General features: G+C 46.1%; 1 protein-coding gene across 1 annotated transcript in view; it reads right to left on the bottom strand.

Moving 5' to 3' along the window:
- Positions 1–24594, bottom strand: part of VAPA (VAMP associated protein A) — a 43190-nt gene extending 18596 nt beyond the window's left edge. The window contains exons 1-2 of the mRNA XM_075314543.1: positions 24214–24594; positions 2035–2187 (exon numbers count right to left, since the gene is read on the bottom strand). Coding sequence (XP_075170658.1) covers positions 2035–2187; positions 24214–24295 — 235 coding nt within the window. The 5' untranslated portion in view covers positions 24296–24594. The remainder of the gene's footprint in view (positions 1–2034; positions 2188–24213) is intronic.
- Positions 24595–25726: the final 1132 nt, after the last annotated feature.

Raw genomic sequence — 25726 nt, 5'->3', positions numbered from 1 at the left:
AACAGTCATCCACTTAATGCAAGGACAGCTCAAGTTAACTAGAACAAGAGATATATTTCTAGTGGCTCTGCATTATGGCCCATAAAGGGATGTCCCAAACAAAACTGTTTAAAAAGACTTACGAGGGTGGTCTTTATGAGAAACCCTTTAACTCACTAACAAAAGCAAAAACTCGCTTCAGATTCATGAAAGATGAAACATGGCTGCTGCATGCAAAAATTGAGACACCATGACCAGTCATCCGCTAAAGAAAATGCAAGTCCGAACCCATAGGCAATACCCACCTGCTATTTTTCGGCTCAGTTTCATTAGAGTACAGCTGAGATTTATCCACTACTTTTACAGATTTTCCTAATGGGCCCAGGGTGGACCAAAAGTAAAAACCACCACAACATACTTACTAGATCGGCACAGTTCCTCCATCCCTCAACAGGTTTCTGGCTTCCTCTTCTATCAGGGGCAATCACATTAATTGTCTGCAGCAGTAACGTGATGCCTCCCGCCAGAAGAGGAAGCTAGGACAGCGGCAGGGTATGCTGACAGTAGAACAGAGAAAGGCATGGTCCTGAAGGAGAGTATGTTTTTCCCGTCTTATGAACGACTCCTCTAGGCCCATTTAAACGAGTCTATCAAAATAGTGGAAAACCCATTTTATGCTCTTCACATTGGCATCAAAAGTTCCTCCATAATTTGATGGACACAAAAAAAAAAAAAAAAAAGTCTGTGCAATTCCTTTTTCTCTGGTGGGACTGATTACTTAGTGGATCCAGACAGACTTGGTTATAAACCCAGATGATGTGTGGTGGAGCACCATGGATGTCAGTAGTGTTATGGAATTGTTATGGTCTCTTCACCCTCAATCATTGACCAGGTCTATTACGCTCTCCGTTCCTTCCTACATTGTGAATGAAAATGAAGATTAGTAAACCACCAGTGAGAAAACATAAAACCGGTGGTTTATACAATGAGCCAAATGGATGTTCTCAGTCAGAACCATCAGACTCTTTCAGGAACTTAAGGTACCGTCACACTAAGCAACATCGCTAGCAACATCGCCGCTGATGCACAACTTGCTAGCGATGTTGCTGTGTGTGACATTCAGCAACAACCTGGCCCCTGCTGTGAGGTTGTTTGTTGTTGCTGAATGTCCTGGGCAATTTTTTAGTTGTTGCTCTCCCGCTGTGAAGCACACATTGCTGTGTGTGACAGCGAGACAGCAACAACTAAAATGTGCAGGCAGCAGGGAGCCAGCTTCTGCGGACGCTGGTAACCACGGTAAACAGCGGGTAACCAAGAAGCCCTTCCCTTGGTTACCCGATATTTACCTTAGTTACCAGCGTCCGCCGCTCGCAGCTGTCAGTGCCGGCTCCTGCTCTGTGCACATGTAGCTGCAGGACACATCGGGTAATTAACCCAATGTGTACTGTGGCTATGTGTGCAGTGAACAGGGAGCCGGCACTGGCAGTGTGAGCGGCGGACGCTGGTAACGAAGGTAAATATCGGGTAACCAAGGTAAGGGCTGTTACCCGATGTTTACTGTGGTTACCAGTGTCCGCAGAAGCCGGCTCCCTGCTGCCTGCACACGTAGCAGAGTACACATCAGGTAATTAACCCGATGTGTACTGTGGCTAGGTGTGCGCTGGTAACCAAGGTAAATATCGGGTTGGTTACCCGATATTTACCTTCGTTACCAAGCGCAGCATGCTTCCACGTGTAGCGACGCTCCAGCGATCCCTGCCAGGTCAGGTTGCTGATGGGATCGCTGGAGCGTCGCTTAGTGTGACATCTCACCAGCGACCTCCTAGCAACTTACCAGTGATCCCTATCAGGTTGTATCGTTGTTGGGATCGCTGGTAAGTTGTTTAGTGTGACTGGGCCTTTATGCTTAACAATTCATTAACAATCCAGTCTTAATGACAGATCTTTGTTTGCCACTGTCCTCTTCGTTGTTCAACATTTCCCACCTCGAAAAGGCAGCAATCGAAGGTAAACATATACCTTACAGAGAACATATGTACAGAAAAAAAAAAGTACCTGAAACTGTTACTGTGGCTCCAGGATCAATAGTGCCACTGTTTGGTCTTACACAGTAGCGTCGTGGTGCTGTAGTTTTAACTTTGAAACATACTTTCTTCTCAGACGGATTTCGCAGTTTGAGGTTTGTGGTGACAACATCTGTAAATGGACCTAAAAATATAAAAGCAGAAAAGGTTAAAGTCCCATGTGGAAAAGCATTGTTCAAAAAGTCTGATATAGAAAATCCACACTCTTATTGAAATGACAGTACAGTGGAACCTTGCTTTAAGAGTAACTTGGTTTGAGAGCGTTTTGCAAGACAAGCAAAGCTTTTTACAAATGTGTAATTTGGTTTAAGAGCAATGCTTTGCAAGAAGAGCAAATACTCACCGTGCACACTTCCGGTTCTGTCCTTTCACCACCCTCTAACTTGCTCTGGAGGTACCTTTCTGTATATATGTGCTGTACACTGTATACAGTATACCATTGTACAGTAGTACAGAATATACTATACAGCATGTATCAATTTGCATTTGTAGATACAGTATTGTACTTTCTTTCTGCTAAACAGTACAGCACATTGCTTGTACTGTACCTCTCGCACACCAACAATTTTATTGTAAGCTAAAGTGCAGCTTAATTTGTTTGTTTTTTACTGTACAGTATTTTGTATTCGTGTACTGTAATAATTTTATATGAATACAGGACATTATTTTGCATTACTGTAATAGGTTTGTATAAATACAGTAAATATTTTTGGGTTGTGGAACGAATTGTCTGTTTCAATTATTTCCTATGGGAAAATTCGCTTTGATAGAGTAAAGGGGGCTTTACACGCTACGATATTGTTAATGTTTTATCGTCGGGGTCACGCAGTTAGTGACGCACATCCGGCGTCATTAACGATATCGCAGCGTGACACTTTTGTGCGACCTAAAACGATCGCAAAAGCGGCCAAAATCATTTGCCGTGCAGAGGTCGTCCTAAAACCAAAAATAGTTTAACGCTCATTAGCGATGTTGTTCCTCGTTCATGCGGCAGCGCACATCACTGTGTGACACCGCAGGAGTGAGGAACATCTCCTTACCTGCGTCCACCGGCTATGCGGAAGGAAGAAGGTGGGCGGGATGTTTACGTCCCACTCATCTCCGCCCCTCCGCTTCTATTGGCCGCCTGCCGTGTGACGTCGCTGTGACGCCGCACGACCCGCCCCCTTAGAAAGGAGGCGGATCGCCGGCCAGAATGACGTCGCAGAGCAGGTAAGTCTGTGTGACGGGGGTGCGCGGCGGGCAGCGATATGCCCGTGTCGCACAAAAGATGGGGGCGGGTACGCACGCTAGCGATATCGGCAATGATATCGTAGCGTGTAAAGCCAGCTTAAGGCTCTGTTCGCACAAATGCTGAAATTCCTGCAGCGATTTGACAGCACATGTGCACTTCAAGTCGTTGCAGAAACACTGCATAATAGATGCAGTGTTTAAAAAAAAAAAAAAAAAAAAAAGCCGATTTCAAGGTTCAAGGCTGTTGCCCCCACCATAGACAGAGTGGGAGCTGCATCCAAAGCGCACGGAATAATTGACATGCTGCACGAGCCCTAACTTGGTTTAAGAGCTCGCTCCTGGAACCAATTATGCTCGTAATCCAAGGTTCCACTGTATTTTTTTTCTTGGCAAAAAAACATCATTTAATAGTATAATTACAGAACTTTTTCCACCTTGAAGGGTATGTGAACACGATCAGGAGATGCTAGTGTCCTCCACGGAAGAAAGCATCATCCGAGTCCCCGATCAAGAGCAGTGGATTTTCGCCACATTCTCACGCTGAGAACACTCGCGTCTCTACAGCATAAAATAACATTCTGCAGCTCGGAAAACTGCGCCACAGGTCAGTACCATATACGCTGCACAGAAAAGCACAGCGCGCATGTAATTTCTATAAACCCATCCATTCTGCTTTTACTGAACAAGCAGAGTTATGGACGCAGCAAAGATACACTGCGCCCACAATGCTGCTAATCTGGATCATGTGCACTCACCCCAAGGCTATGTTCACACACTGCATCTTTTACTGCGTTTTTGAGGTTATAAAGATGCAACAAAATGCATGCATTTCCTTCTCTCAGCAAAGTCTATGAGATTTCGATTTTGCTGTTCACACTGGGCATCTTTTGTTGGCTGCGTTTTTGAAGATGCACCCAAGATGCAGCATGTCAATTCTTTGTGTTTTTCAGTGTTTTTGAGCCATTCCAGTTAATAGATTTTACTTAAAAAAAAGATGCCGCGTGTGAACATACCCTCTGACTTAGGCTGATTTCACATTTCCGTTGTTTTGCATCAGTCACAATCCATCACCTTGAGGAAATATGGTATCCTGCATAATATTTTACAGGATTCAGATTTTTTTCCCCATAGACTTGTATTAACGACAGATTGCGACTGATGGCCCTGCGTTGCATCCGCTATGCGATTGATCATTCATGGAATGACTGACCGCCGGGCGGAAGCAACACAGAATGTAACGTTTTTTGTAGCACCGAAAAATACGCAGTGCGCAAGATTCCGTCGCCATCCGTCGTTGGTTATAATGGAGGCCTATGGGCGCTGGAATCCATCCAATCCGTCAATTGACGTCTTTTAGCAACAGAGCTTACTAAGATGTGTACATTCCTTTCTGGTTAGAAAATCTCTCTCTCATACTCACCGATCACCGGCGCTGTATGGCTGTCACACTGCTCTGGCGGCTTCTCCTGCTTCTGAAAATGCCGGCCGCTCATTATTCCATCTCATATTCTCTGCTTCCCCTGCCCACCGGCGCCTATTATTTGTTGCAGTCAGATTCGCCCCCACGCTGAGTGACAGCTGTCTCACTGCAACCAATCACAGCCGCCGGTGTGCGGGTCTATATCGTGCAGTACAAGTTTAAAAAAAAAAAAAAAAACGTACGGTGCCCCCCAATTTTGATACCAGCCAAGGTAAAGCCACACAGCTGAGGGCTGGTATTCTCAGGTTAGGGAGCCCCACGTTATGAGGAACCCCCCAGCCTAAAAATATCAGCAGCTGCTTGGAATTGCCGCATCCATTAGATGCGACAGTCCCGGGACGCTACCCAGCTCATCCCGATTGCCCTGGTGCAGTGGCAATCGGGATATTAAGAAGTTAATGTCAGCCCATAGCTGCCACTACGTCCTAACTTAGTGATGACAGGCGTCTACGAGACACCCCTCATCACTAAACTGTAGAGAAAGTAAACACAAACACCGAAAAATCCTTTATTGGAAATAAAAGGCATAAAAACACCCTCTTTCACCACTTTATTAATTCACAAATACCCCCCGCCAGGTCCGGCGTAATAAACATGAGGTCCCACGATGTTTTCAGCTCTGCTACATCGGAAGCTGACAGGAGCGGCCGTAGAGCACCGGCGCTCCCTGTGAGCTCCACGGAGCAACTGAAGTGAGTCACACTGTCAGCGGTGACATCACGCAGGTTACCTGCGGCCACATCTGGATTCTGCCAGGTACAAATTACAACAGATCAGTTTGTTGTTTTTTTAACGGATCCGTCCAATCAGTTGTACCATAATCTCCAATGCATCCGTCACATCAGTCACAAAACGGATTGTGACTGATGCACAACAACGGAAGTGTGAAAGCAGCCTTATCAGGGGCATTACAACTTAAAGTGCCTAGGGGGTGGATGTGTGTGTATATAGAGATTATATACACATACACTACACATTTAGTGCCCACAAATACAGACAGGAAGTATACCAGCAGTGTACATTTGATTATTATAGAAATTTGGCTTTGTTGCTTCCTTGTGGTGCCCAAAGACTACGCGATCTGTTATGCCCTCCAGTTTGCATACACAGTTTGATCTTGACAGCTCTTGCTCGCTTCACTGAGTAAGCGCTGCCTGAATTTAATTTAGCATTCCTGTGTGCGCCCTAAGGCTATGTGCGCACGTTGCGTAATTGCATGCAGTTACGCAGCGATCTGCACCGCAGCGTAACTGCATGCGTCCTGGCGTATTAGAGTGCAGCGCTTCGGCTGCTGCCCGAAGCGCGCGTTCTAAGAAGTGACATGTCACTTCTTTCCTGCGCTTTGCCTGCATCCCCCGCCCTGTCTATGGGAGGGGCTGCAGTCAGAGCGCATGGAATCAGCTTCTTTTCTTTTTTTCTTTTTCATTATGGACTGTTTCTGCAGCGATTTGAAGCGCACGTGTGCTGTTCAAATGGCTGCAGAAATTTCTGCAGTGACAGTACGCAACGTGCGCACATAGCCTTACACTGGAGGAGCTCATCGTTGCGTACAGTGTCAGTGCAAAAGGTCTGATCTCAGTCTTGTCTTCCCTTACTCATACTTGCTAAATTTCAGGGTGTAAGTGGCGTCAGATAGGAATTAGGAATCAGAGTACACCTGCTGCTGAGATCCACAAGTATCAGGGAGAATGCGCAGATACTGTACATAGATTAAGTTCAGGCGTTGCTCGCTTCTAGGATCAGAGATTGTGTTCGATATGTATACTGAAGCGTGTAATTATGCACTTGGTCCTTGGCCACACCAAGGGTGCACCAAAGCGCCCTTATTTGCATTTGAAATAAAACTGGATTTCTTTGACACTCAAATGTATGCTGGCACTGTGGTATGATTTTTTTTTTTTAAAGAACCAAGTAGTTTCATTTTCAACTACTCAGGAGGGCACTTACACTGTCAAATCACCTGTATGTGACCTGAAAAAGAAATATGAGGCAGTCTCCCCTTTTACGCACTGAAATAGCAAAACCAGTATGAAGGAATGTAGATTAAGTGGATTTAAACCCTTTACCAGGAACCATGAATCTCAGATTAACAGATTTGAGCAGAGATTTGAAAATAGGATTAGCTTTCACTATATTAATAAGGATTCATTTATACATTTTACACAAAAGTAGAGTTATGTACTATGAGGAATACCTGCAGTATGGGGGCAGGATTCCCTGCTTATAGCATGAAGTTACCCAGCTGATCATCTTTTTATTGAAGGTTGTCAGATATTTATAGTATATCCACAGTACAATAAATCCCATAAATGCCTAATGGGACCTATATCTATCTTGCGAATGGTGCTCTGTTGTGCCGCTGTGGGTGTACATGCACAGCGCTCAGCAATTGTCAGAACTCCTATACAGATGTGTAGCCATTTCTCCAACAATTTTTGTTGAGGTAGATAGATGCTGGTCATCCATTGTCACACCTATCAGACATGTACAGGATAGGAATACCGCAGACTAATGTCAGCAGATTTTTGCTACAGCATGCTGTAGAGGTTTAAAGAACAGATTTCAGTGACGTGTCACTTATCAAGCTGTGTAGTTTACCTGCAATAACTGTTTTAACATTAAGAACTTCGCATTGCTTTGACTAAATCAGCTACAGGAGCACTGTGCCTGCTAGTCCAGCCACAGCCCCTCCTGTGATAAGCAGTTTATTTTCAATAGACAATGAACTTAGGGAGTCTGGTGTGGGCAGGGTTAGCTTCCTCAGCTCTGCTTCATGTTACATGGAAGAACTAGAATTGCATCACAACTGCTTGACCCAATAAACTAAGTGATACATTGTTCTATTCAGAGTCTGTCTCTACATTATGCTGCTCTCAGATGAGGTAGCAAAACCTGGTGTCAAATTACCTTTAAAAACAGCTTACCATGTGACTGGTCTGCCTTCCCCCTCTACTAATTCACGCAGACACAAAGCACAGAGGGGTGTTTATGGCATATTCCCAAGATATGCCATAAATGCCTGATAGGTGTGCATAGCTAAAGTGGGATAAGCTCCTGTCTGCTGATTGTAGATCCCCTGGTCCCATCCCTTTTGGGCAGCTGCTATAAATGGATAAAAATGGTTTCTCTTGCATGGCACTCTGAATTCACCTCTATGGGAGGCAAAGGAATTGGGGCAACCATGTTCTGGAAATAGATGCAATACGCACAGGTGAGACCAGACATTTAGCAGCTGGATACACCATAAATGTCTAAGAAAGGAATATCCCTTTAAATATACTGCAAAACTGACCAGTTGTCAGATCCAAAGCCTCCAAAACAGATCCAGCTTAGAAGCACAAATTTAACCCCTTCACGACCTTGGACACAGACACACACTATTTATATACGGTATCTATCTATACACACATATATACATATACACGTCCTAAGTAGCCTCCTTCCGGTTACAGCGGGCTCGTAATGGTCAACCCGCACGTTTGCTGATTTGATCAGCAGACCTATGTGGCTAACAGGCGCGGTTGGATCCGAGATCCACCTGCACCTGTAAACCCCTTAGATCGCACTGTCAAACTCTGACAGTGCGATCTAACGCGCTCGGGCAGGGATTGCGTTGTTTCCCCGCAGCCATTGGCGGCCCCCGTGACACGATCACGGGGCACCAATTGATTGTCATGACAGCGCGGGGTCAGATAATGTCATGACTCACTTCATGTGAATGCTGCCAGAGCGCTGGCACTCACAAGAGATCTGCATTTTTCCTGATTAGAGCAATGCCGAAGCATTGGTTTGATCAGCATAAGCGATCAGTCAGTGCATGTATAATGGCCCCTCCTAATAAAAATTAAAAAAAACCCTAAGTTCAAATTACCCCCCTTTCTTCCCCCATTGAAAATAAAAAAAAAAAAAACCATTTGACATCGCCTTGTTCAGAAATGTCCAATCTATAAAAATATAAAATCAATTAATCTGATCAGTAAAGGGCGTAGCGAGAAAAAAAATTCCAGATGCCAAAATTGTGGGTTTTTGGTTGCCCTAATATTGTTTTAAAATGCAATAGAAGGCGATTAAAACATCGCATCTATCCAAAAATGGCATCATTAAAACGCCAGATCAGGATGCAAAAAAAATAAAAGTAATCACTGAGCCCCAAATCCCGAAAAGGTCTCAGAAAATGGTGACAGAAACGCATCTCACAAATTTCTGAATTTTTTTCACCACTTCTATATCAAACGTATAGTTTTAAGTTTATCTACGAACTTCTACTTATCAGGGAAATCATAATGCTGGGTAAGTTTTACCTTTATAGGGAACATGGTAAATAAAAAAAAAAAAAACAATCATGCAATTTCCCCACACTTAGATTTTTTTTCATATTTTTCTGCACAATATGGGGCAGAATGAATTGTGTCATTCAAAAGTACAACTCATCCCACAAAATAAGCAACATATGGCAATATTGACAGAAAAATAAAAAGTTATAGCTCTTGGGAGGGAAAAACAAAAAAAATTAAAACTGCCAGGTGGTGAAGATGTTACCAAAAAAGAACAACAAAAAAAAGCCTCAAAGAGAACAATATGTCACCAGGCACGTAGGGTTATGTCTTTATGCAGTCACTCATCAACGTATTAGGCTGGTTTCACATCAGCGGTTTTTGACAGATGGTAAAAAAAAAAAAAAAAAAAAAAAAAAAAAAAAAAAACGGCAAACGCATGTGACTGGATCCTTGACATGCGTTCTCATTTCTATGCATTTTCAATGGAATTGCGGTAAGATGCGTTTGCATGCGTCATACCGGATCCGTTGATTTGCCGTTTTTTTACCTTGTTTCAAAAACGCTACTTGCAGCGGGGTTTTTTTACCTGCATCCAAATACTGCATGCCACTGGATCCTGACTGAGTCGCACGCAACCGCATGTGACCGGTGGTAAGATGATAGAAAGGATCAAGTTTGCTCTACTGAGCATGCCCAGAAAAGCAGCCTGGCGTGATCACAGAGTCTCTCTCTCTCTCTTTATGCAGCCTGTCAGGTCGAGTTCCACTGGCTCCCGAAATGACTCCAATACTGGCCCACAAACTGCAAGTGAAAGGATCCTGTGAAATAACACTTGCGTTTCCATGCGTTAAACACTAAATCAACAGGATCCAGTTATATACACTTTGCTTTTTTTGACATTCGTCAAAAATATGCTGATGTGAAAGCAGCCTTACTGGTAAACAGTTACAGGATGGTGAAGATTAGGCATCACCTATTGGTGCACGTGCGGCATATAAATAAACAGCCATCAGTCCCTTGAGAAATCATAAAACGTTCTCTTCTTTCTATAGTTTAGAATTGTAGTTTACTCTTTCTACACTGAGACATCCAGTTCACAAGACAAACCACATAGTATACAGTTATTTTTTGTTTATACGGAACCTATGGATGACATATGTCACCATTTACCAGGTGGCATTCATCAGAGCCTTCTGCTGGAAGTACAAGTCAGGAAACCCTCCTCCATATGTATACTTCCGACTGAAGGCTCGAGCACAGTCTGAACAAAGCCTTAGAAAGGGAGTAAGAAAAACAGCAGACATAACAGATCCGCACAACTGGAGTACAAAGGTTCTGTTATCTCAGCAGGTAGTTCCTGTAACGGCTTCATAAGGAAACAAGCACTGTACATGTATTCATACTGTCTATATATAATCCAGAACACACCTAGCTTCTTGGCAACCAAATCATATCTGCACTACAGAGAGGAAAATCTGTGGTGCCACTAACCATTCAATAAACACATGTATTCATATTTACCAGTAAGGTTTTCATAAAATGGTTTTCCCACTTGAAAGTAGTGCCCAGGCTAAGGAGATTGAAGATCTATCCTTAGGTTAGGATATCTGTTTGATGGGTGTCCGACACCCCCAATATGAGCTGTTATAGGCTCCAACAGCAGAGTACGGAGCTGAACAGCACGATTCCATATACTGTGTCTACTGAAGGGCATAGCCGGCAACGTGGGCAAAACAGTGCATGGAGCTGCGCTGCTCAGCACTGTGGACCGTTTACATCCATCTTCTGCTAGAACTGGTGACAGGGGTGAAACCTCCACTGATCGATGCAATGAGGGTCTCAAGTGACAATTGTGGCACCCCAGGGTTCGGTTGCCACAAATATACCTGTACTTGGGGCAGGGAAAGTTCTCCACATCAGGAAATCCCACAAAACACTTCCACTCCAAGCCTGCAGGGGGAGCTCTACAAGCCGAGCTCAGGTGAAGTCCCCTTTAAATCCAGGTCTGGAGGCGGAGTCAGACAGACAGTTGGCAGTTGATCTCGAGCAAGGAGAGGGAAGACATCAAGATGGAGAGGGCTGTGCTGAGCCCGCACGAGTAGCTGTGAGACAGACTGAGCGATCCAGGAGTGACAGGCAAAAGAGGAGTGACCGGGGAGGTGGAGCCAGACCGGTTCATCCCCGAGGAACAGCGCTGACTACTGGACATCGGCGTTCGAGATTGTGAGGGATCTAATCTGCGCAGCAATAAAGACCGGAGGCCAGGGAGACTCCAGATCTCCTGGCCGCAGCAGCACCTGAAGGCAAAGCCGCTACACAGAGCTTAGGGACCGCAGTGAGTACAGCAGTGCCCTTTAGAGAAGCTCCCGCCGCCTGCCATACAGGTGAAGACAGTGAGAGAGGGACAAGGTATAGCTCCAGGCAGCCTAGGACCAACTAACCTGGTGCAGAAATCCTGAACTGTTCCCAGATTACCCAAAAACTGTCACATCAGAAACTGAACCCATTTTAATAACACCTGCAAGTAAAATCTGGTCAGAGTTAATGAATTGGTGTGACATACTTTATTTCTTCATCTGAGGAGCCATAGGCTGCTGCACTAAAGTGACAGTTAAAAAGGCTGAAGAAAAACCGCCATATCTGTGTACTACTAAAACTGCCCTGGGGATCCCGCTTCACCTGCGAGAAGCGTAAACAACTGGCTGCCTAACCATCACCCCGGAGGTCTGACCTGCCGCCCCAATAACCATACTGGAACCGTAGGTGGCGTCACAAAATACATTTTTTTATTAATTTACTAGCTTTCAGCAACCACCAGGGCCACGGGACCGGGCACAGGCACCTGTGCAACAGAGTACCCCACAGCCCTGGGGCGGGTCAGAATAGAGCAGCTTTATGCATTAAACGACCACAACTCAACTAATTTCTATTGTACTAATAGAACGGTTGTCTTGCTCCCAGAGGTAAATAGGTAGAGTCATAGCTACTGGAGATTAGGGGGTGTAGGGGTTGCAGAGGGTGCGGCCGCCCCGGGCCCCATCCGGAGCTACTGTTAACTATATCTGCACACGCCGATCTAGTTAACCTTTGCAGTAGTGTCGGGAAACACAATCTCCCTGGACTGTTGCTGATAACAGTGTACACGCAGGACATCAGTCTCAACGGGGTGACATCATCGCAAAGTGCCAGGACTCTGATGTCCTGCCCGTGCTGCATCGATCAACACCTGCTGGATTGGGTAAGTATGCCCAAGCAGGGGTCCCACATATACATATGTATATACACACACCCCAGGATGGGGACCAGGCTGAGGGCCCATATACACCAGGAAGGGCCCAGGATTGGGAAATACTATATATACACACACACACCAGGATGGGAGACATTACTAAATAATGAAGGGTGAGCAACACATGTCTTTATAGGATTTAGAAAGTTACAAGGACCAGTACATGTGACAAACAAAGGGGAGTGGGAATGGGGCAGATCCAAATCGGACTCTAGTTATGCCACTGGTGTGGGGGGCAGTTATACAGTATGGGAGATAATGTAGGGGTCATTATACAGGGTGGGAACTAATGGGGGCCTTTATACAGTGTAGGAGCTAATGGGGGGGGGGGGGTCGGTCATGCTGTGGGGACTACTTTGGGGATTCTCATACAGTGTAGGGACTATTATTGAATCCATTATACAATGTGGAGGCTACTGTGGTGCGGATTATACAGTGTGTGGACCATTGTTTTGGGGGAGCTGTGGGCTCATCATACTGTGTATAGGCGAGGCCTGGGGACTTCATACTGTGTATAGGCGAGGCCTGGGGACTTCATACTGTGTATAGGCGAGGCCTGGGGACTTCATACTGTGTATAGGGGATGTTATTAAATGTTAAGAAGGCACTTAAGAACCATTATTGTTATAGGGGCACTCAGGATATTGTGACCGTCAGAGGAGCACATGGGGCATTATTACTTTCTAGGATACTTGCACATGGCATTAATATTTTCAAGGGGGCAATTTTACCATCTAGAGGTCACAAAGGAGGCATTTTCCCATGTAAGGGTCACAGTGGTGGCATTATTATGTGGGGCAGTAACAGGAGCACCGTTTTTGTGGCACACAGCAGGTCCAGTAATAGGGACACATACAGCAGCAGCGGCTCAGTATTGGGGTGACGGCAGGATGAGGAGTTTGTGCAGGTTGGGGACAGATGGGGACGGGGCTAGAAATGTGAGAAGTCAGATGTGTCTGTTGTAATCTCTGTAGATGAGTTGTGGCTGGAAGAAGTCAACGTGTCGGTCTGGGCCAGATGGAAAAGACGGGAAAGGCAAACAATTCCATCCGAAAGAACGTCATTTGTAAGTTAGTATCTGTAATTGTACTGTAATCTCATATGTCCTGCAGGACTGATATCTACCACTATATAGTCACCATATAGCGGTAATAGTGTGATCTGCTTAGGTTCCCCTATGCCCACGATTAGGCTGTGACACAGTAGTTATCATAGTTACCTGGCTAGGGGCCCACTCAGCTGTTTTGTGCCCCCCCCCCTGAGCTAAACCCCTAACTATGCCTCTGAGGTAGACGATAATTACATTTAGAGGGAAAACCACCTTAAGAATTATCCATGCACTGTAAATGCGGACCAGGACAAGATCTCTTAGGCTATGTGCCCACGCTGCGGAAAATGCGCGGATTTTGCCGCGGATTTTTCGTGGAAAATCCGCGGATTTTCCAGAAATCTGCAGCACAGCTACTCCCCAGCCATTTCTATGGCATGTGGGAAATGCTGTGCCCACACTGTGGATTTTTCCGCAGCGGAAATCGTGCGGATTTTTGTGCGGAAAAATCTGCAGCATGTCAATCATTGTTGCGGATTTCTCCGCAGGGTCCCATATACTTACCTGCCTTGATAGAGACCCGAGTCACTTCTCCGTCCGGTGTACAGCAGCGCGGTGGATATAGCCAGGTACAGGAAAGAAGAGGTGGGCGGGGCCTGCACGAGCTCCGGTCATGTGACAGCCGTTGCTAGTTCAGGCCCGCCCACCTCCAGCACAGTGAACCAAACGCTGCCTGACAGTGACCCGGCCGCCGGAAAGCGAGGTGCTGCATGATGGAGGTAAGTATGAGCACCCCGATCACTACAGCACTTGTTCTGCATTGAGGATGCAGTGCCGAAGCCATGGTACTGTATCCTCAATGCAGAATGCTCGCACCATATCTGCAGGACATTCCGCTGTGCATCCGCAGCATTGAAACAGAGAAAGTTCTGTTGTGGATTTCTGGGAGCACCTGCGGAATGTCTTGCGGATATATCCGCAGGACAATGTCCCCGTGGGCACATAGCCTTATAATCCCGATAGTGTATGAAACAGTCACAGAAATATCTCCTACGTCCTTAAAGGGAACCTGTCATCAGAAATTTCGCCCAAAAGCTAAAAGATTCCCCCTCTGCAGCTCCTGGGCTGCATTCTAGGAAGGTCCCTGTTATTATTGTGCCCCATGTGAGACCAAAATAAAGCCTTTATAAAGTTCTACCTTTTTGTATGCAGCTTCTGTAAATCCGTCACGGGGGCGGGCTCTCTGCCGTCCGTTATTCTGCCCCCTGGTCCTGTATGCCGCCCCCATCGCTCCTTTCCATATCTGATGCACCGCCCACTGCTCCAGCCATCCCCGCGCATGCCCAGTGCCAGTCTCACAGGACTGAGCAGTGTGAGCGCTGGTGACGTGTGCGCAGGCAAGTGATTATGGACGGGACTGTGACTGTTATCAGCAAGTACCCGGCCATAATCTCTTGAGCGCGCAAACCTCTCCAGCGGTCAGACACACTGAGCTCAGTGTAGATGCTAGACTGTATGGGCTGCTTCCAGGAATGACGTCCCTTTGTCACGTGATAGTATTTCGAACACGCCCCTATCACATGACAAAGGGACGTCATCCCTGGAAGCAGCCCATACAGTCTAGCATCTACACTGAGCTCAGTGTGAATGCTGGAGAGGTTTGCGCGCTCAAGAGATTATGGCCGGGTACTTGCTGATAACAGTCACAGTCCCGTCCATAATCACTTGCCTGCGCACACGTCACCAGCGCTCACACTGCTCAGTCCTGTGAGACTGGCACTGGGCATGCGCGGGGATGGCTGGAGCAGTGGGCGGTGCATCAGATATGGAAAGGAGCGATGGGGGCGGCATACAGGACCAGGAGGCAGAATAACGGACGGCAGAGAGCCCGCCCCCGTGACACATTTACAGAAGCTGCATACAAAAAGGTAGAACTTTATAAAGGCTTTATTTTGGTCTCACATGGGGCACAATAATAACAGGGACCTTCCTAGAATGCAGCCCAGGAGCTGCAGAGGGGGAAGCTTTTAGGTTTTGGGCGAAATTTCTGATGACAGGTTCCCTTTAATTCACTACAGAGGTGAGACAAGCAGTCAAATAATGACTTCAGAGGTCCGGAAGGGTAACAGGTTATTACAAAACACTATGGGGCCGATTCATTCCAACAGTTTTCAATGGTGTAAAACCTTTGGTGTTTTTAAATTCTAACATTAAAAATGTTTTACCACCAAACTAATGTATTTTCCAAAAACAAAAATGTGGCACATTGCATTGTGGAAACTGCACCCAATTTTGATCAAAACACAATATTTTGTTTAAAGTTTATAAAAAAAAAAAAAAGAAGGTTTTCCTACCACAAAAATTAAGCACAACCTTAAAGGGAACCTGTCAGGTGTAATATGCACTCAGAGCCACGAGCAGTTCTGGGTGTATATTGCTACTCACTGCCTATAGTAGCATAGGTAAAGAGATCTTTAGAAAAAGTATTTCTAAAGATCCTATATGATATGCTAATGAGCGCATGGACTAGTCGCAAGGGTGTGAGTTCCTGCGCTCATTTCACCCTCTTAGCATAGTAGCACCCCTACAGGGGTGTGCTAACATGCTATTCTATGCGCTGTCCGTTGCTACAACCTCAGACACCGGGCAGTAGACATGATCAGAAGTCATGGCACTTCCAGTCATGCGCACTAGACCTCTCTGAAGCCCTATGGGCATGCTAACATGTCAGGAGGGCGGAATGAGCGCAAAAACTAACGTCCTTGTGACTAGTCCCTGTGCTGATTAGCATAATATAAAAGATCTGTAGAAATACTTTTTCTAAAGACCTTTTTATATATGCTACTATAGGCAGGGAATAGCAATTCACCCAGAACTGAATGTGGTTTTGGGTGCATATTGCACCTGACAGGTTCCCTTTAATCTAAGCAATCAATTCAGTGTTTTTGCTTCACACCACCCATTCTAGTGAATTGGAAAAATCTGTACCAAAAATCCACTGAAGACACAGCAAACATTTTATTCTGTTGCGTTTTTCCTTCCAAGAGATGCAGAAATGGTGCAAAAATTTCTGCACCAAATAGCATTAAAAGGAATCTGTCACGAGGTTTTGGCTGCCACATCTGAGAGCAGTATAATGTAGCAGTGGAGACTCAGATTCCAGCGATGTGTCACTTACTGGGCTGCTTGCTGTAGTTTTGATAACTTTTCTCTGCTGCAGATCTACCAGTTTTCTGAATGCTGAGCCTTATATAACCCCACCTACACCACTTATTGGCAGCTTTCTGACTATGGACAATGTACACAGAAAGCTGCCAATCAGTGGCTGCAGGTTGGACTACATGGCAGAACATTTACTATTCGTCCTTTAGTGAATCTCCTGCTGACAGCGATTTTTCTCAATCAGCCCTGTAAGTGAAACCTCGAAGGAATCAGTGGCTCTGCCCCTTCATTATGCTGCTCTCAGAGTAGGTAGGCCTATAGCACCACATTACTGCAACAGCTCCTCTGATTATTTTTTGCTTTGTACAAATGTAACAAAACTAAGTCTCTTGTTTCATTTCATAGCAATTATATAAAATTTTTACATTTCCAACATTAAGACCCGAGAAGTGCTAGATCCTCAATCTTTAGAGCTGTAGGGATTATAAACAGGCTGTAAAATAAACCACCCACCCTGCCCATGGAGCTGATCTACTGCAATAGATCCACATCTCATATAAGGAGTGTAACCCCACACATATAGGGAGGGAAACGTCTCAGCCAATTTTGGCAACAAACTAGGATAGCAAGAAAGCATTTTACACTGCACTAATTTTAGCCATGAGGAAACCTTCTCAATTTGCAGCAATGCTATGTTTAAAGCCAAGATGCACTGAGAGTATTGCAGGCCAAGGCAAGCTTGCCAAATACAGTGACTAATATTTAACTGCAATTAGGGCAATAATAAAGACAGACATCAACATGAATGTCACCCAACATGCATCCTGTAGCTCTGGCTAATGTCAGTCTATGTGAATAGACTTCATAGACACATTCAGATTCCCAAAAGAGCAAATAACAAAAAGGCATTTTTTTTTCTTTAAAATAAAAATAATTTAGATTTGGTTTTCAGGTGAATAAAGCTTCCTGACGTATGACAGTTCTGAAAAATGTTCATATACTATAAGATTAACATTCAGTGGCTGAAAATCTGATACTCATTCTGTCTTGTTTAGAAAACTACTCCATCTGAGCAGATAGCAGAGAGGACCCATTGTTTGAAAACCCCAATATTAGTTGTTCTACTCCACAGTGACAACTCAACAATGTTGATTTAGACTGGTGATGAGAAAACCTGTCAGCTGCCTTAGCCCCTAAACCGCCACCATATAAGAACAAGCCACTTTTTCCTACATTCTGACAAGTCCCTTTATGTGGCTTATTGATTGGGGAGAGAGGAAGAAGTTGATCAGCCAGGAGTAATCATTCCTCTTAAGGTACCGTCACACTAAGCAACTTACCAGCGATCCCAACAACGATAGGGATCGCTGGTAAGTTGCTAGGAGGTTGCTGGTGAGCTGTCACACTGCAACGTTCCAGCGATCCCACCAGCAACCTGACCTGGCAGGGATCGCTGGAGCGTCGCTACACAAGTTGCTGGTGAGCTCACCAGCAACCAGTGACAAGCCCCCAGCGCTGCGTGGAAGATGCTGCGCTTGGTAACTAAGGTAAATATCGGGTAACCAACCCGATATTTACCTTGGTTACCACCGCACGTGCAGAGAGCAGGGAGCAGCGCACACTGAGCGCTGGCTCCCTGCTCTCCTAGTTACAGCACACATCGGGTTAATTACCCGATGTGTGCTGCAGCTAAATGTGCACAGAGCAGGGAGCAGCGCACAATGCTTAGCGCTGGCTCCTTGCTCTCCTAGTTACAGCACACATCGGGTTAATGACCCGATGTGTGCTGCAGCTAAATGTGCACAGAGCAGGGAGCAGCGCACAATGCTTAGCACTGGCTCCTTGCTCTCCTAGTTACAGCACACATCGGGTTAATTAACCCGATGTGTGCTGCAGCTACATGTGCACAGAGCAGGAGCCGGCATCACAGGCAGTGAGAGCGGCGGAGGCTGGTATCAAAGGTAAATATCGGGTAACCAAGGACAGGGCTTCTTGGTTACCCGATGTTTACATTGGTTACCAGCCTCTGCAGAAGCCGGCTCCTGCTGCCTGCACATTTAGTTGTTGCTGTCTCGCTGTCACACACAGCGATCTGTGCCTCACAGCAGGACAGCAACAACTAAAAAATGGCCCAGGACATTCAGCAACAACCAACGACCTCACAGCAGGGGCCAGGTTGTTGCTGGATGTCACACACAGCAACATCGCTAGCAACGTCACAAAAGTTGTTCGTTAGCAGCGATGTTGCTAGCGATGTTGCTTAGTGTGACGGGACCTTTATGCAAGCACGTCACTGTGGGTGGGCCCATTTCACACATCCGGCATTTTGCCGGATGACGGATCCGGCACGCATACAGTACATCCATTTACAGTGGAAGCGCGACACCGTGCAGTTGTGTGCTTCATGCACAACCGCATTTGTCCGCATGGTGTCGCACTTCCACTGTAAATGGATGTACTGTATGCGTGCCGGAACAGTCATCCGGCGAAATGCCAGATGTGTGAAATGGGCTTTAGCGGCATGATTTGCAAGAATGATGTTCTCGCCGGATTTTAACAACCATAACACGATGAGAGGGCGCAATAATCCGGGCTAATCAAGATGTTATATACAAAAAAAAAAAAAAAGTTGTGCATGCTATGTTTTTTTAATAAAACACATTGCAAATAGAAAGGCAGCAAATGAAGCATTTTATGACACTTCTGTTCCCAATCCAACTAATCAGTCCAATGCAGGAAGGATTTGTTCTGTTTTTATGATCTCAAAAATGAATCTAAAAAAAAATGTGGAAACAAATACTGCAGATGTGAACAGAGCCATACAAGTAGTAAATCACTCAGTCTCTAGCCCCAGAAAACACCTTTTAAACAATTTTTTTTAAGCTCATAAAATGAAATTTGCAATCAATTAACTGAAAAATAATTTGCCATCTTGAGATGCAAATGTTGCAGGCCATGACTGATCATTATTCCTAGCATACATGCCATGTTTCCTCTGAAAGTAAGCCTTAGCATAATTTTACAGACTTTTTGGAGTATGCTTGAAATATAAAGCCTATTCGAAAAATAAGCCCTAGTTAGTCAGGGCAGTCGTTAGGGGGAGAAACTACGCAATTTTTCATGGCCCCCAATGTTTGTATTCCAAGGTTAAGATTGTTTAAGGACCTTTTGTGACTTCAGTCATGTGACCAAAGGACCCAATTGAAGGAAGACAGGAAGACAAATTGAATAGAAGACAGGCTGGTATGCAGGTCTGGCATTGGAGAGAAGAGAGCAAACTAGGTACAGGGCCCCCAGCGTTTATATCCTGATAAGACTGCTTAAAGACCTTTGCGACATCACATCATATGATTACGTTGTAACAAAGGTCTCTTCATTGCAGCAGTCTAAAGCTGAAGAGGAGACAAGCTGGTATGTATCGACAGACGGACAGTTTGGAGAGTTAGGCTAGTTTCACACTTGCGTTGGGTTGAATCCGCTGGGTCTGTTGCTGCGTCGTTTTGACGCATCCGTTATTTTTGTGTTGTCAACAGATGCAACGGGTCCGTAATTTCACAGGAATCCGTTAGCGGATTTCTGTGAAATAACGCATCAGTTGCATCCTCTTGGCGTCTGTTAGGCGTCCGTCTAACGGAATGCGTCGGCTCGGTTTTTTGGGGTTTTATTCATTTTTTTCATTCTTGGCATGCTCAGTAGAAATTAGCGGAATCCAGTGACGGATTCCGTTGTAAAGCACTTTGCAACGGAATCCACCACCATAGGGATCCATAATAACTATTGACGGATTTACTGGAATCCACCGTTCGGCGTCATTTTAACGTAAGCAATTAACGTTACATGCTGCGTTCCTTCCGCTCGGCGGAAGCAACACAGCGTCGGCCAGTGGAAGCAACGCAGGTACTTTTGGCACAATCCGTCATCCATACAAGCCTATGGGAAACAGCGGAATCCGTTAACGGCGGATTGCAACAGAAGGAAGAAAAACGCAAGTGTGAAAGTACCCTTATGTTGATGTTCCAGAATGAGATATGACTATTTGAATCCATGTTAGTTTTTCTGTTCAAGAATAAAATGTGAATTGCGGTTCATGGGGGGAAAAAAAAAAAAAATAAGACTTACCCTGAAAATAAGCCCTAGCTCTTCTTTCAGAGCAAAAAACAATATAAGACCCTGTCTCTTATTCAGAGAAACACGGTAATAGTTCATTTTCATCCACACAATAATGGAGAATTGTGCACAGAAATTAATGCAAGGCCCCGCTCTTAACATCTTTAGCGGATTTGCAGCAGGACTGCTTTATTTTCCTGTTGTGTAGGTGAAGCGGTGCTTAAACTGGCTCCACAGGTGGAGCTGCATTATACCCATAGATACACTAGCAGAATGTCCAGTAGGAAAGCCTCTCTACCTGCTTTTTGCGGTTATAAGGCTACCTCTACTCTTACACCACACACCTACACATTATAAATCTGACCTTCCTCCCTTGTGACCAGGAACCATATCACTGCGTCCAGTTTTATTACAACTGGTTGTTTGTGGGGCAAAGACTAACTACAGTTGTCTATATGCATTCTCAGTAAGAAGCTGTGTACCCAGGATACATGCTTAATTCTCAAAAATAGAACCAGAACAGTTCTCAGAGAAACATCCCCAGGGTAAGAGCACACTAAACCTGTAGGGTCACTTTACATTATAGATAAAGTTAGGTGAAATACATTATACCATCTAAGATAACATATGACCATATAACATGGTAGTAACACCAATCTTCAGTGTTACACACAATACATCCCAGTATATGCCTGGCTTATAATGGAGCTTTCACTGTAAGATCATGTGGCATGTCTTGTGCCCACCTCCTCTCACATGAGACAAGATAGTATGATTAAAGGAGTTGTCCGGTCTAAATTCATAAGTTTGCAATCACTACATGAATCGTCACATTACACACACTGTGCGCTATGAGGATTCTCCGGTGTCAGCCGAGAATGGCGGTCACGTGGCCATGAATATATGATAAGTATACGAATGGCCAGAATCCAACTAGATGGACGCGCCCAATGCAAGTATATACTTACTTGTATTAAACGAGGTCATCACCCCCTAGTCGGATTCTGGCCAGGAGTACACACATCGCATACTCACAGCCATGGAACAGTCGTTACCGGCTCTGACACCGGGGAGTGACTGCAGGTCTTATCGATTTAGGACAGACAATCCCTTTAAACACAACTCTGCCATCACATCCCAAAGGCAAGAGTCACACTGGAGTATGACTCGGCGAGTCTCGCATCAGGATCACCCGGGGCGGCCGCACACTCTGACAGGAGCTTCTCAGCTGCATGTATTTCTATGCAGTTAACCCGCTCCTGTCCGAGTGTGCGGCCGCCCCGGGTGATCCCGATGCGAGACTCGCCGAGTCATATGCAAGTGTGACTCTGGCCTGACACTTCCTCTAGTAATCTGGTAGAATGGCAGATTTATGGTTATCCTGGGGTCCACAATCTAAGTCCATCCAGATGCAACATCTGCAAGTATTTATATTCTATAAATGGGTTTATGCTTGTGCCACCCACAAAGCAAGAACAAACCAGCTTAATTACAGTCCATGGCCACTAGAACAGAGCACTGCAAACCATGTAGAATCTGTGGCATCCACGGAACCTTTTCTGATCTAAACCGTGCCTCACACTGCACTGTAGATGATGGCGGTCTGCAGTACTCTGATCTAGAGAACAAGGACTACTGATGCGGCTATGGGACCAGAATCCTATGAATCTGAGCTCAGCTCTAGATAGGTAGCTTGGTTTGCTATGAAACAGACTAGTGTGTCATGAGGACATAGGACAGTAAATGATGGCGGTGATCACAATCTGTGTACAGCGCTGACGATTATGTTGCTACTATAAAAGGAAGTCATTCCATTTGAGTGTTGACTGACCAAAGTATTAATGTATATTAACCCCATAATATCCACCAGCTATGTCCAAAACCTGGGTGCTTAGCTGTCCAATGATAAAACTGTAAATCGCCAAAATAAAGAGTGAGGCACGATCAAAGGACAAAAATAAAATATGATTTCTCTCGCAATAACCAAGGAGGCCTAACACAGCCAAGTCAATGAAGAAAGTTATGGCTGCTTAGAAGTGGAGGGAACGATAAGTCTACTTCGTCATCAAGGGTCGAAGAAGCTTCATCTCTAAGTGATAACATTTAATTCAATAAGAGATTTTATTGCAACTATAAATATGATAATATACTAAACCTGAAAGCAATAGAAAAAGGTTTGCTAGGAATAACATGTGAACTATCCAGGGACAGCAGCATACCCCCCACAGATACACGCAGGGGTATTCTGGGGTCAGATCTGTACTCAATAATATTAGTGTCAGGAGCTGAATCCAGAAGAAACGTCACCTGCCGGAATACAGTGGCCCTAGCCTTCTCCTACAACCGCTGCTCCCAATGAGCCACCTACCTCCCCAAGTACTGGCTTGTATTTTCTATCTGCAAAGCAATGAAAACCTCCATAGACATCAGTAGAAAACAAACGCTAACACTTTGTGCCAGAGGCAAATGTCTGGGAATCAGTTTAGGCTTGTTTAGATTTCATTGTCAACATTATGGATGGCCAGCATGGCACCAGGCATGGCCCAAGGCCTAAATTACAGCCCTGTCACATGCCAGGGTCCATCATGACTTCAGTGTAGCATCTACATAGAGTAAAAGTGAGGAGATGGGAGCGCTTACACTGTGCAGGGTCGGTAGCTGCAATGCCCCACGTCATACTAATCTACAGGCATCAATTCACATGATGGAGGCCTACAATGTCTTGCTGGGTTGGTACATGGCAAGACCTTTTTACTGCTGTATGGAATCTCGCAGCCCATAAAGGCGTCCGGTAAGATCGTATACAGCACTATCAGGATTGTGGGAGGAAACCAGAGAACATACAAACTCCTGGCAGATGTTGTCCTTAGCAGGATTTGTACTCTGGTTGGCGGCTACTGTCCCCGTAACCTGGCTGGCGGCGGCTACTGTCCCCGTAACCTGGCTGGCGGCGGCTACTGTCCCTGTAACCTGGCTGGCGGCGGCTACTGTCCCCGTAACCTGGCTGGCGGCGGCTACTGTCCCCGTAACCTGGCTGGCGGCGGCTACTGTCCCCGTAACCTGGCTGGCGGCGGCTACTGTCCCCGTAACCTGGCTGGCGGCGGCTACTGTCCACGTACCCTGGCTGGCGGCGGCTACTGTCCACGTACCCTGGCTGGCGGCGGCTACTGTCCACGTACCCTGGCTGGCGGCGGCTACTGTCCACGTACCCTGGCTGGCGGCGGCTACTGTCCACGTACCCTGGCTGGCGGCGGCTACTGTCCACGTAACCTGGCTGGCGGCGGCTACTGTCCACGTAACCTGGCTGGCGGCTACTGTCCCCGTAACCTGGCTGGCGGCTACTGTCCCCGTAACCTGACAGCAGATGTGGCATACAGCAGACGTCAGTCATTATGGTAGCACCCCTTGGCACAGCAGTGCCCCCATCACAGCACTAAAGATACCTGGTAGCAGATCTGTGCCAGTCAGTACAGAAGCTCCCCCCATACAGTACAGTCCGTGCCCCCCGCATTCCGCCGCACTGGGGGCTGCACTGCATACTACACCGGCTTTACCTTTGAATTTGAGCTCGTGAGGCGGGTCGAGGACCAGGACCTGCTCGTGCTTGGACATGTTTGCCCCTCCGGCTGCACACATGCACCTTACAGCTCGGACAGCGGAGAGGAGATGCAGGAAGAGGCCTCCGGTGGGGGGTAATGGAGCGGAGCCCGGCAGAAAACGCCACCAGGCCGGGTGGGTGAGTGAGACACCGAGGCAGGGGGGCCGGCGGGCCGTAGACAGCAGGGTCGGTGCTCGCTGCTCCACCCCCTGCGCTCCAGGTCACCGCTGACTCAACACTGTTGCGGCAGCCGCACAATGGTAGCACAGTGCACGTCAGGGCCGGTAGTGACAGGAACACGTGACGTCAGCACGTAGACCGGAGCCTCTCTGCCCACCTGTAACCACGCCCTCACTGCGAAACCACGCCTGGATGTATACGTCACATTTGTTTCTTTTTTTTTTTTTAAATATAAAACTTTATTCCTTAAAACGACCCTCACAATATGGGGGGAGGGAGAGGACAGCCGCAAACGTCGCTCGCAGTCAGGGTTGAGCCTAGAATGTATGGGCTCCTTCCTTCCTCGTCCACCATAATCATGTGATAAGGGCGTGTTGAAATGACGTCATACCTGAACGGAGCCCGTACACTCCAGCATCTACCTCGCTGTCAGCCCTGCGTTATACGATACGTTTATATTGCGGGAGCGTGATGTCCATAGCTGGTGTGCCCGGTCACTGCCGGCGGGTGACACCTTGTGCCATACCTATAGTGCCAATATGAGTCCGTCTCTCAGAATGGGTCACATTTATGGAGGGTGGTACAACCTGGCAGTCATCTACCTGTCAGCGCGCAGCCGAGTTTTCTTATTGCCTTTTTTGTTCTTTGGGGGGTTTTTTCCTCCCATTTTACTATGTAATGTATTAACAATCTGGAAAAAAATTCCAAATGCAATTTTGCTGTTGTTTTTTTTTTTTTTTTTATATCATTCATTGTATGGTGTACAGTGGCATGTAAAAGTGTGGGCACCCCTGGTCAGGTGAGCAGATAAGCAAGTTGAAGCTGAAATGATAAAAGGCAGAACATTAGAGCTAACACATTTCCGTTGTATTTTAGGGGAAAAAATGGGGTCGATAGTGAAATTTGGGCACCCTGCATGATTAGTACCACCCCCTTTTGGCAAGTGTCACAGTCTGTAAATAGTGAAGGGCGAACCCGTACTGTAAAAGTACATCCGGTTCCACGGGTGTCAAAGGTACCTGGGTGCCAGCGCCGGATTCTGGGTCTTGTTCCAAATCAGGCACTGGAGAAATTAAGAAAAATAAAGAAAATAATGATGCAAGTGCTTCACACTCACCGAGGCTCCGCCGCGGCTGTAACTGCTCCCGCGGCCTCTCCGTCACTTCCCAGGCCTCTAATTACTGCTCATACATATTCAATTCTTTCCCCACCCACCGGCCAGCCTGGCTTCTGTGATTGGTTGCAGTCAGATGCACCGCCAAGCCTGTGTGACAGCATCTGACCGCAAC

The sequence above is a fragment of the Anomaloglossus baeobatrachus genome, chromosome 6, assembly GCF_048569485.1.
Source record: "Anomaloglossus baeobatrachus isolate aAnoBae1 chromosome 6, aAnoBae1.hap1, whole genome shotgun sequence".
Lineage (NCBI taxonomy): Eukaryota > Metazoa > Chordata > Amphibia > Anura > Aromobatidae > Anomaloglossus > Anomaloglossus baeobatrachus.
This window is presented reverse-complemented; position numbering and strand designations above follow the sequence as displayed.